The 12,136-nt window shown below is 69.4% G+C and overlaps 1 protein-coding gene across 3 annotated transcripts in view; it reads left to right on the forward strand.

Annotated features, from left to right (window-relative positions):
- The window catches only part of LOC145714251 (cohesin subunit SA-2-like), a 63,591-nt gene extending 53,683 nt beyond the window's left edge, over positions 1-9,908 (forward strand). For 2 of the 3 annotated variants that reach the window (XM_081793535.1, XM_081793537.1), the window contains 10 exons: positions 150-242; positions 1,406-1,565; positions 2,348-2,496; positions 3,337-3,438; positions 6,196-6,347; positions 6,793-6,930; positions 7,331-7,515; positions 7,900-8,005; positions 8,529-8,616; positions 8,944-9,031. In XM_081793535.1, the coding sequence (XP_081649661.1) occupies positions 150-242; positions 1,406-1,565; positions 2,348-2,496; positions 3,337-3,438; positions 6,196-6,347; positions 6,793-6,930; positions 7,331-7,515; positions 7,900-8,005; positions 8,529-8,616; positions 8,944-8,958 (1,188 nt within the window). In that variant the 3' untranslated portion in view covers positions 8,959-9,031. The other variant, XM_081793536.1, reaches the window with a different exon arrangement.
- The last annotated feature ends 2,228 nt before the right edge of the window (positions 9,909-12,136 follow it).

The raw sequence follows: 12,136 nt of genomic DNA on the forward strand, positions 1-12,136 counted from the left end.
AGAGGGTTGGGGGGGGGGGACGGGGGTAAAGACGGGGGAGGGGGCTGGGGGGGGACGTGGGGGTGACGAAGGCAGTTCGTCTGCGTCAGGCTGTGGCTGGAGGGCCGGCTGCCCTGACGGGCGGCCCCTGCCCTGTCGCTGTCTGGCAGGACGCGCTCCTGGACTTGCGCAGGCGGCTGATGAAGTTCTGCGTGGCCTGCCGCGTGTACCTGAGCCACCAGAGCAAGGTGCTGAGTGAGAAGGTGGGTGCGTCCCCGGGACGCTCACGGGGCGGGGGTCCCGGGGCGGCCGAGCAAGGGGAGGGGCGGTAGAGAGGCCCGTGCGGATCGGGGCCCGTTCGTGTTTTCGGTGACGGTGTTTCCACGTCGTACCGCGCGTCTCGCAAGGTGACGCGTCCGCTTACGCGCACGAACGCGCGTGAACGTCCCGTTCGCATCAGCCCGTGCGCGCGCCCCCCGGTTACGTGCAGTACACACGTTTGGCGTGGGGCCCTGGACGCCGAGCGTCGGCAGCTTCCGCACGCGGAGAGTCTTTAGGGCGATGTCACGTCTGCGGGGAGGCGGTTCTAACGGCTTCGTGACGCGGGACAAGCCACTGCGCTTGGCGTGTCGTGTGTGCTCGTGACCTGCTGCTTCCTTTGGGGCGCGTGCGAACGTGCGCATGTGAGAGCGACCCCGTCGCGGTCTCAGATACCACGTGTCGCGGCCGACCGCTGGCCGAGGAGCAGGGCCCGAGTGTCCTTTCCGGGCTCCGAGCTCCGTCCTTCGTGACCCCCTCCCCGTCACACTGTGCGTCCGCGCCCCCTGGTCACTGCGGGTTTTGGTCGCGAGCCTGCATGTGGCAGACGTTTCCGCTCACCGTGTGAGTCGTTGCCTGCGTGTTGTGCGTTCGGGCGCGTCTGTCCCCTGCACGTGGTGCGTTTCTCGTGTGTGTGTGTTGTGTGCTTTGGATTGTGTCACGTGCGTGTCGTGTCCGGTGCGTATGTTGTGTTTGTCACACGGGTGTCCTAGGTTTCTTTCTCATGTGCGTGTCGTGTCTGGGATGGTCACACACGGTTGTGTATTTGCGTTTCCGGTCTGCGGTGTCTGTGGCTGTCTGTTACCGTAGGCTGTCTTTCCCGCCTGCGTGTGACGCGTCACTCTGTCAGCCTTGGGCGCTGGTGGCTGACGGCAGCTTTTCGACGTCACCAAGCGTCCCGTGTGCTGGTTTTGTTGGACCCTGTGTCACGGGCAGGGTGGGGTCGAGGCGGGGGGTGTCTTCGAGGGGCCGGCCGCCGTACCCCTCCCCGCACTCTGGCTCCCGCCCAGCCCTGGGTCGCCCACCCCTGGGAGCCTGTTGGGGGGCAGCCGGGGGCAGGCAGGGCATGACGTCCCTGTGGCTGCTCCGTCCCCCCTCACCCCCTCAGGCCTTCATCCTGCTGTGCGACCTGCTGCTCATCCTGAGCCACCAGGGGCCCGAGGACACTGGCCTGGGGCTGCTCTTCTTTGTGCCCGACCACATCCTGCAGGGCAGACTGCTGAGCTTCGTCAGGGAGCACGTGTTTCTGGAGGAGTCGGGGGCTGAAGGTATGCCCCCCCCAGGGGCCGTGGGGGGGTAACCCCAGGGAAGAAGGCTAGGTGGGGGCCGCGGTGGGGGGACAGAGTGGGGGGGTAACCCCGGGGTGGAAGGGTAGGTGGGGGCTGTGGTGGGGGGACAGGGGAGTAACCCCGGGGCGGAAGGGTAGGTGGGGGCCGCGGTGGGGTGACGGGGGAGTAACCTTGGGGTGGAGGGGTAGGTGGGGGCCGCGGTGGGGGGACGGGAGGGTAACCCCGGGGCGGAAGGGTAGGTGGGGGCTGTGGTGGGGAGACGGAGGGGTAACCCTGGGGCGGAAGGGTAGGTGGGGGCCGCGGTGGGGGGACGGGGGGGGGGTAACCCCGGGGCGGAAGGGTAGGTGGGGGGTCGGGGGGGATGGGGGGGTAACCCCGGGGTATAAGGGTAGGTGGGGGTGGGGCGCAGCGGGGCACCGTGGGGTGCTCCGCACCCGGGATGATGAGCTGCACTCCGCACGTGTCTGTCTCCCGTGCTCACGCGGTCGCGGAAGGGTCGGGGGAGCGCTGAGCAGGCGGTCAGGACCGGGAGACGCAGGCACCCCGTGGCGCTCGCGGGCTCTGTGCCGTTGGGGCCACGGCGTCCGGTGGCGGGTCTGACCCGCGACCGGCCCCCGGAACGATGCCCGGACCGCGAGCACCTCTGGATCGGACTTCCCGCCGTGCCCGGCCGCGCCCTGCTCGCCTGCCACGCGGCCGTCCCACGGCTGAGCCACGAGGGGGCCGCGGGACGACGTGGCCGGCGCGTGCTGTCTCCCCAGGCCCCAGCAGAATCTACAAGGAGGACGACGCGGACGAGCTCCACGAGCTGTTCCACCGGAGGAACATGCTGGCCGTGTTCTGCAAGCTTGTGGTCTACAACGTGCTGGATTTGAGCGCGGCCGCCGAAATCTACCAGTTCTACCTGAAGGTGCCCGCGCGGCCCTCCTGCCCCCCCCCCCCCCAGCCCCCGCGCGGCCCTCCTGCCCCCCCCCCCCCCAGCCCCCGCGCGGCCCTCCTGCCCCCCCCCCCCCCCCCAGCCCCCGCCCGGCTCCCCTGCCCCGCCCACTGCTGTCCTGCGCGACACACAGAGTCGGACGGACGGAGAGCACGGGTGGCCGCTGCCCGGTCTTCCTGGGTTCTCGTGGCCCCCACCACTTCCTGCGGACGAGCCCGGCGCAGCGCGCGTGGGGACCGCGTCCCCGTCAGCGCCACGTGTGCGTTTTTGTGGCACCGTCGTCTCTCCCCGCACCTGGCGTCTAGCGGGTTTCTTCGCTCAGGACCTCACGTGCTGTCTTTTAAAGCCGTTCCCTCAGTTTCGTGCTTTCGTCACTACCGAGACTGCGTGCGGCCGATCTTGTGACGGCAGGGCCCCGGGGCCGTGCGTCTGCGGGCTGGTGCAGTCGTGGCAGGGGCACGTCACGGTGGCTCTGAGAGGCCTCGCTCCCTTGCTCCCGGCCCTCCATGCCCGGTGGCCCTGCCCTCCCCACGGAGGAAGCGTCCCCGTGGGAGGGGCCCAGCCGGTCCTGGGAGTGCAGCTGGCCCCAGGACCTTGCTGCCTGATGGCTTCGGCTTCCCGGGTCCTGTGGACGTGCTCCCACCCGCTGGCCCTGACGCGGGGCCTGGTGGCCGGCGGGATCCACGTCCATCTAGGTCCTGGGGTTCGAGCTCCGTGGCTGTCCTTAAGAGTTCGCGACGTGGGGACACGGTGTGGTAACGCGTCTGTGCTTGCCGCGTCCCCGTGCTGACGCACGCCTGTGTTCGCTCTCAGCATTACCATCACTTTGGTGACATCATCAAGGAGACCATGACCAGGACGAGACAGAATGACAGGCTCCGCAACGCGCTGTCCCTGCTCCTGTGCCTGCAGCAGGTGAGCGGTCTGTTCCGGAGGGTCGGGCGGCGCTCTGTGGCTGCTCCCCACGACACCAGGCACGGTCGCCGGGGCCTGGAGGGGCGGGCGCCCTCGGGGACGCACCGGCCGTGGGCACCGCTGCCCTCTCCTCGGGAGTCCCGCCCCCGCGTCAGTGGCCTGTGAGCAGCTGCTGGAGGGGACGGCACGTGCTGGCGGCTGGGTCGTCCCACGCCCCACGGACAGACAGGGCGGCTGAAACGTCAGACCCTTCTCCCTCCTGGTTGTGGAGGCTGCGGCCTGAGACCAGGGTGCCAGCGGGAGGGGGCGCCGGGGTCAGGTTCTGGGGAGGCCTCTGGAGGGCCACACACGGTCCCCTCTGCCGTGTCCCCACGTGGCTGTGGGCGGAGGGCAGGAGGCTCTAGGGACACCTTCGCGAGCACTAACGCACGGCGTGGGCCCCGCCCTCCTGACCTGATCTGCTCCCCGCCAGCTGCCACGGCCCCCTCGGCGGTCAGGCTTGCGCACGTGGATTCGGGGGACTGATTCAGTCCCCCGCAGTTGGCTTCCGCGGCCGGCCCCACCTCAGGGTCGTGGGACCTTTGTGTCGCATTCCTCTCTGTTCAAGGACGGGGGGACAAAGGAGGATGCGGTCACGGGGTGTTGCGGGGACACGTGGCAGGTGGACGCGTGTGCCCACGGCTTCCTAGACAGAGGGGCGTCCCCGCGTCGTGGGGGTCAGGGGGCCGCCGTGCCCCAGTGTTGGGCTGGATTGTCCCCGGCGGGTTCCACGTGTGTCCTCGCACAGTGAACTGGGGGCGGGGTGTCCCTGACCCTCCGGGTGGGCGTCACCCCAGCTCGGTCCACTGAACCTCAGGATGGGCGTCCCTCTGTCATGACACGGCGTGAGAGGGCGTCCGCATCTATTCTTCCATCCCGTGGTGGTCGGCTTACCCACATACGTGGCACCTGTGGCCGTGAAGCGTGGCTTGTTCCGTGCTCTGTTCTGCTTTTCACACGGGTGGGTCTGCCTCTCGTGTCACGACGGGCAAGGACGGGAGGGTGTGGCAGAGCCAGTGTTGACTTACAGGCCGGCAGGGTCTCTGGCGGACAGCCTGCGCGGTGGTTTTCCGGCACGTGGCCTCTGTTTCTGGGTTCTGGAGCGCGAGCACCTTCTGGACGCTCGCCCCGAGGCCTCCCTTTACCTCTGATGCTTTCCTGCCGTTGGTTCTTCCTCGGGAAGCGGCCTTGTTCCTCCCGTTGTGGGACGGGTCTGCACGTGACCTGTTCGGATGACCCACAGATGCCCCAGGGCACGCGTGGAACGTCGGCGGGCACGTCCCCGCCACGTCAGGGCCCGCTCTGCGTGTGCTTTCTCGGACTGGGAGCATCTTTCTGGCTCCTGGTTTTCTGTTGAGTCCGCCTCTGGGGCAGGCCCGGGGAGCTGCTGCTGAGCAGATGTGACGTTGCGGACTGGGGTGACCGCCGGAAGGTGCGGGGAACCCCGGATCCCCGTGTGGGCGGTCGCGGGTGCTCCCCCGGCACCCTGGCCTCGGCGTGGCTCCCCGCAGGAGCCCCCGCCCCCTGTCCTCTGCGGAAGAGGTCATCGGCGAGCGGCACTGTCGTCCGGGACCCGGTCGTCACGGGCACTGGCTCAGCTCTGGCCGGGGGCTGCAGGTCCAAGAGACGCCTCTCTGGATCTCTTGAGCCTCCGACCCCGGGGGGCGGGGGTGCTGGCCACGTGTCTTGTGTTGGCTGCTTGTGCCAGACAGGGGGCCTCTCTGAGGCACTAGGGTGGGGGGGGGGCGTGGGAGGGCCAGTCAGGTCTCAAGGGTCCCGGCCCCTCTGCTGGCAGGGCTGACCCTCCGACAGAGATGCCTGGTTCACAGACCTGTCCTGCACCCCTCGGTTCTCCAGCCTCGACAGTCTCTGTGCAGGGCGGGCCGCCCTGGCCCGCCGCCTGCTGCACCCGGAAGGTGCTGGCAAGGGCGTGGCCGCCTGACCTTCATAAAACTCAGACCCCGCAGACGACAGGCTCCAGACTCTGGACACGGGGCTCCCCCAACACTGTGGATGCAGTGTTTGCCCCCTACTCAGGCACACGGCCCCCCCAGACCCTGGGACACAGGCTGCCCCCCCCCCCCCCCACTCAGGCACACGGCCCCCCCCAGACCCTGGGACACAGGCTGCCCCCCCCACTCAGGCACACTGGTCCCCAGATCTCAGACACAGCCTGCCCCCTCGACCCCTCTACTCAGGCACACGGGCCCCCAGACCTGGGATTCAGGCTGCCTCCCCCCACCCCCCCTACTCAGGCACATATCCTCCCAAGACCCTGGGATACAGGCTGCCCCCCCCCCCACTCAGGCACACCAGCCCCCAGATCTTAGACACAGCCTGCCCCCTCGGCCCCCCTACTCAGGCACACAGGCCCCCCAGACCCTGGGACACAGGCTGACCCCCTCTGCCTCCCCTACTCAGGCACACGGGCCCCTAGACCTTGGGCTGCTCCCCCTACCCCCCTTACTCAGGCACAGGGGCCCCAAGACCTGGGACACAGGGTGCCCACCCCCTACTCAGGCACATGGGCCCCCACACCTGGGACACAGGGTGCTTGCCCCTTACTCAGGCACACGGGCTCCCAGACCGTGGGACACTCGGTGCCCCCCTCTCCGCCCCCCCTACTCAGGCACACAGGCCCCCAGACCCTGAGAGCCCCGGGTTGCTGGCCCATGCCCAGCACGTCCCTGACCCCACTGGGTCCCTGCAACCCCCCAGCTCTTTCAGAAGCACATGGACACGTACGGTCTTAACTACGACCCCATCGAGTTAATCTGCGGCCCCTTCTACTCCATCCGGCTGCTGGCTCGCCGCTTTGCGCTCACGCTCGGCTTTGACCGCGCCCGGGAAGCCGCCCACCTGATCCAGAGGTCCGTGCCGGGGGCTGCCCTGTCCACACTGCCCTCTTCCCGACTACACCGCCCCACCTGACACCCTGCTCGTGGTCTGGGTCCCACCTGGGGCTGTGGTCCAGGGTCCGATACCCCGCCCCCAGGCGCGAGTCCCCCCCCTCCCGTGTCCTCGGCACCTGCCCGACGCCCCGCCCACCTGCCTGCGTCCCCGCCCCCAGGCGCGAGTCCCTCCCCCCACCCCCAATGTTTCCCCCGGGTCCTCAGCACGTGCCCGACGCCCCGCCCACCTGCCGGCGTCCCCGCCCCCAGGCGCGAGTTCCCCCCCTCCCCCGGGTCCTCGGCACCTGCCCGACGCCCCGCCCACCTGCCGGCGTCCCCGCCCCCAGGCGCGAGTTACCCCCCTCCCCCGGGTCCTCGGCACCTGCCCGACGCCCCGCCCACCTGCCTGCGTCCTCGCCCCCAGGCGCGGGCTGGCCTACGCCTTCTCCGAGGCCCCGGTGGCAGAAGCGGAGGGGGGCCGCCAGCGCTACCCAAACCTCTGCTTCCTGCTCCTGCTGGCCGAGTTCTCCTGCAAGATCCCCCCGGCCGAGCGCGGGACCGCGTGAGTGCGCGGGGAGCCCCCGGGGGGCGGGGCTCGGGGGCGTGGGGCGGGGAGGGCGGGCGCCCAGACCAGGGAGCCGTGGCGAGCGGGGCGCGGACGCGGGAGGGAGGGTTCTCGGGGGGGGGGGGGGGGGACCGTCCTGTTCACGCCGCGTGTCCCGGCTCCGGCTCCGGCTCCGGCGCGTGCGCGCGCTGGAGGCCGAGGGCTCGGGGCTGGTCCGGGTCGGGGCCGCCGGGCTCCGCGCTGCAGGACTCACCTGCGCCCACCGGGTGGCGCCCCTCCGGCAGGCCGTGGCGGCCCCGGGGGGGGGGGGGGTGGTGGCTCCTGAGGACCTCGGCGGGGTCCCCTCCCTCGCCCCCTCCCCCTCCCCCACAGCCCACGTCCTCTCTTTTGCCCGCAGACTCGCTCACTTCCAGGACTCCATACCCGAGGGCGTACCTAGCTTTGGGGAAGGGGATATGAACCCCCTGCTCGTGTACCGCAAGTCCCTGATGAAGACGGACTACGTGCCCCAGACCGAGGAGGAGGAGGAGCCGGCCGCCAACCCGTTCGATGCCATCTGCAAAGAGAGCAAGCGGCCGCAAGGTGCGGAGGGGACGGGGAGGGGCGAGGGTCGGGAGGGGGGAGGGGCGAGGGGTCGTGAACGGAGAAGGGCGGGGGGGGGGAGGAGGAGGAGGGGGGGGGAGGAGGAGGAGGAGGAGGAGGAGGAGGAGGGAGGAGGGAGGAGGAAGAAGGGGGAGGGGCGAGCGGTCGGGAGGGGGAGGAGGAGGGGTCTGGGGCGGGGAGGGGCGGGGGCCAGGGTTCGGGAGCGGAGAGAGGGCAGGGGCGAGGAGGGGTCGGGAGCGGTCGGGAGGGGGTCGGGTGGGGGAGGAGGAGGGGTCGGGAGCGGAGAGGGGATGGGCGAGGGGTCGGGAGTGGTGGGCGCGGGCCGGGGCGTCCGGGCCGTGGCTGACCCTCCCTGCCGTGCAGAGCTGCCCGCAGCCACCGGCTCCTCCTGGACACCAGACACCTTGGCCAGCTCCTCCGCGGGGGACCGAGAGCCGAGGACCCCGTCCAGGGGCCGCAAGTCCAAGCGGTGAGCGCACCGCGGGCGCTGCTGTGCTCCTGTCGCCGGGCGGGCGGGGCGGGGAGGGTGCGACGGGGGTGGGGGTGGGGTCCCGCGTGGGGCCGAGGCAGGGGTGGGCTGTGTCTGGGGAGGGCAGCCAGGGAGGGGCTCTTCCCCTTCGGCCCAAAGCGTGGAATAGGGCGCACAAGGGTGTTAGGGGTGCAGCTGAGCCCTCATATGGGGGCTGTGTCGCCTCCATGTGTCTCTGGGTCCACACCCCCCCCCGCATCTCCATCTTGCCTGCCGCCCCCTTGTCTCCCCACCTCTTGCCACACTAGCGCACCCTGCCGCTCCCGCCGGCGCCTCTTGCCCCAGCGGGGCCCCTGTTCTCTGGCCCTGTTTCCTGCAGCAAATGGGCCGCCAGTCCCCCTGCTCCCTGAGGGGCCTCCTGCCCCAGGGTCTGTCAACAGGGACAGGGACCCGACCGGAGGCAGAGTCCCTGGAGGCCGTGTGTCGGTCTCCCTGGCGAGCGAACCCCTTCTTTCTCTGGCAGGGACATCTTTGACGTTGACTTCCTGTCGTCAGAGGATTCGGACAACTCTTCCAACGAAGACGTGGACGTGGAGGGCATCTCCGTGCAGGTCTGTGCCGGCCAGGCCTCTGGGAGGTGGCCTCGCGGGGCGCCGACTTCGGTTCTGGAGGGTGCCCGGGGGGCGGGGGCAGGGGGCTGCCTGCCAGGGTGCCCCTGGAGGCGGGACGGCTCTTCTGCCACGGGGGCTCCGGGTGACGCCGTGGCCGCTGTGCCCGTGCGGGAGCGCGCGTGTCCTCCTGTGTGCTCCCCGGAGATCCAACTCCCGGTCTGACGGCTCAACGGGTCCGGATGGGTCCGGGCAGTGGTGTGCACAGCTTTCCGTCTGTCCATCCGAGTGTCTGTGTGTGGGTCCTGAGGGTTGTCTGTCCGTCCCCAGGGAGGATCCGACTGAAGAGGAAACCCCCCACCCCGTGATGAGCTCCCCCTCCGTTGCTGTGTGTGGGTCCTGAGGGTTGTCTGTCCGTCCCCAGGGAGGATCCGACTGAAGAGGAAACCCCCCACCCCGTGATGAGCTCCCCCTCCGTTGCTGTGTTCTGTCCCCCGTGGCTACCCACTCCTGGGGCCGGGGGGCCGGTCGCCTCCGAGTACGGCCGACCCGGGCCCTCCAGGTCTCTAGGCAATGACAGCGACCCCTGCCATCTGCACCCGTGGATCCGAACCCCTTCTGTGGGGAGAGGGCTGTGTGACCGCTGACCGGGACCTTGGGATGCCCACCCAGGTGCCTACCAGCTGGCAGCTTTCTCTCCGGGCGACTGCTGTGCTTGGCTGGACGGTTCCAGAACCAGCTGTGTTCTCCGCCGTGGAGCATGGTGCTGGGTCCCTCGTCCTCGCGGTCCTACGTGCGGCGGCTCTGGGTGGGCCGCCGGCCGTTCCTGTCACAGCCCAGGGCCTCGCTGTCGGGCATTTTGTGACGTCCGGAGCTGTGGGCCAGCTGCGGGGCAGGGAGGGCCCCGGGGAGGCTGCGGTCTGGTCAGCACGGGGCGCTCCAGACAGATCGGCTGTGCGGACTTGGGGCAGGGGCCTGGGCTGGATGCTTTTGGGTCACCCTCCCCCGGACATGCAGGGTGGGGCCTTCTGCCCTTCAAATCTCGTGTTGGTGCCAAACCACAGACCCTTCTTGGCCACTGTGTAGAGGGGCACGGCCCCCCGCGCGTCCCGCACGGAGAACCAGCGGCCCCCCCCCCCCGGCGTGTGTGCGTTGGACCCTGGCCTGGGGGTTGGCTGCCTGGGTGGGACGTCTCGTCCCCCCACCCCTCTGGTCCCGTCCCCTCTCCTCCGTCCCAGTTCTGTCCCCAGGACTTGGGAAGCTGCTGTAGGAAAGCGCTACCCCCCCCCCCCAACTCCCCCAATCCCCCCCCCCCCGCCCCCCCCCCCCCCCCCCCCCCCGGCCGTGGGGTCAGGAGCACGGGCACCTCGCCTGCAGGCCTTGCGGGGACGGCCATCTGCTGGACGCTCCAGGCCCAGGGCCTGTGACCCTCGGCCGGGCCTCCCATCCCCAGAGCCGTCCGTGCCAGACGGAGTCTCCCTCGTGACACTGCCCTGTGCCCCCAGTAGCGTCGCTGCCTGGTGTCCCTGTTCTCTGTGACCTTTGTGTGCTGCGTCTGTGTCGTGGGCTGGGCGAGCAAGGCCCGGCACGGAGAGTCTTTAACTTCTTTATTTGAAAATACAAACGTGATCTCGTAAAACGTTTTTAAATCGCTATACACACCAAATAAAAGTTAACTTTACACGTTTTGTACACGTACATGAAAACGTAAGTACGCTCGAGGGGGGCGCACCCTCCCACACCCTGCACGGAGGGTCGTGGCCCGGGCCGTGCCCGGAGACGCTCGTGCAGACGAGACGGAAGGTCCCGGGGCTTCTGGAATGTTCCCGACCGACTCCGTGAGAACAACACGGGGCCACCCAGCACCCAGAAGTCCGCGCACGGCCGGCGACCCCGAGGCAGCTCCTTTGGAGGGGAGCCGTCGGCCAGGCCGGGTAAGTGTCCACACGCCTGAACTCGACGGCTAGCGGGGCCCGTCACAGGGTCGGCCCCTCCTGGCCAGGCAGGGACAGGAGCTCCATGACCACGTGACCCGCTTCGTGTCGAATAAAAACTCGTCCTCTCCTACAAATCACTTCATTTTCTATAAAAGACAGCTCAACAATCAAACAGCTTTGGCTTTTACACACAAGCTGCCTCGCGTCCAGCCGGCTGGCCCGGACCCCCGGCCGCGGGCGCACGTCACGAGGGCTGTAGGTCGGCGTCGTCGCACGCGTACTCGTACAGGTCGACGGTGCCCAGGGCCGAGGGCGCCTCGAAGAAGGGCCTCTGGGCCAGCGGAGACCTCAGGACGCTCAGCTTCTGGTCCACGGGGCTGAGCTCGGCTTCGTACCTGCAAGCAGGGGCTCATGAGTGTGCTGGGGCGCGGCCGAGGCAGGTGGCCCCCACGAGCCCCCACGCGGGCCGAGCTGTGGAAGGCCCTCCGTGAAGTGCCCGTGGCCACGGGCCGTGGGCGCCAAGGCCACCTGGCGGAACTCGGCGTTGGCTCTGGACGGATGCCGCGACCCCTGGTCGGGATGACCCATCTGCACGCGGGACTGGGGACAGGGCAGGGACGCGTGCCGACTCGCGGTCGGCGTCGTAGCCGACGTTCTAGGCCGTGCCGCAGGCCGGCGGACAGGAGATCGAAGCGTGCTGCTCCAGGCCACGTGCCTGTCGGCGCAGAGGCCCCCGCCGACCCCACGACACGCTTACGTGGCCACCGGGTACGGTCACCACAAGAGGCAAATGCAAGGTCGGTAAGCCCCACGGGGGTCGCCAGCAACGCGCAGCGGTATGCTGCAAGTTTCGAACCTCCTTAGGGCGCCTGGGTGCCTCAGTCCGCTAAGTGTGTGACTCTCGACTTGGGCTCGGCTCACGATCTCACAGTTCGTGGGTTCGAGCCGTGCGTCGCGCTCTGCACTGACAGCCGGGAGCCTGCTTGGGATGCTCTCTCTCTGCCCCTGCCTTGCTCATGCTCCCGCTCTCTCTCAAGAGTAAATCTTAAAGCCCCACCTTCCCGACACCCCAACATCAGGAAGCCCTTCTGTGACAGAAGGCGAGAAGATCCACATGCCGAAAACCACAAAACATTTGCCGGCAGAAGAGTCAGAGACCCAACTTGGCAGGCAGCGCGCACGTCTGCGGATCAGGGAGCGCGGCGTCGCGGAGAGGCCCAGCACCTCCACGCCGGGTGCGGTTCTCAAACACGAGTCATCGAAGCTTCCGTCTGTTTTGTGACAGCACACCTGCACGAGGCCGGTGTGGCAACGGTTCACGTCGGCCCGGAACCGAGGGGAAGCCACCCAACGTGGGTCACCTGGGGGGGGGCCCCCCCACGAGCCCGGTGAACGGCACGGCTCTGCCGCACCTCGGGCCCGCAGAGGCGGTGTGGAGGGACGTGGGGGTGTGCTTCTGTGACGGGCCGGAAACGCACAATGGCCGGACGACGGCCAGCACCTGCCAGGGGCCCAAGTGGGGAGGGGTTTGGGGGTGACGGACGCAGGCCCTGCTAGATCTCAAACTCCGGGGAGTGGGGCTCAGG

The sequence above is a fragment of the Panthera onca genome, chromosome X, assembly GCF_046562875.1.
Source record: "Panthera onca isolate mPanOnc1 chromosome X, mPanOnc1 haplotype 2, whole genome shotgun sequence".
NCBI classification, from domain to species: domain Eukaryota; kingdom Metazoa; phylum Chordata; class Mammalia; order Carnivora; family Felidae; genus Panthera; species Panthera onca.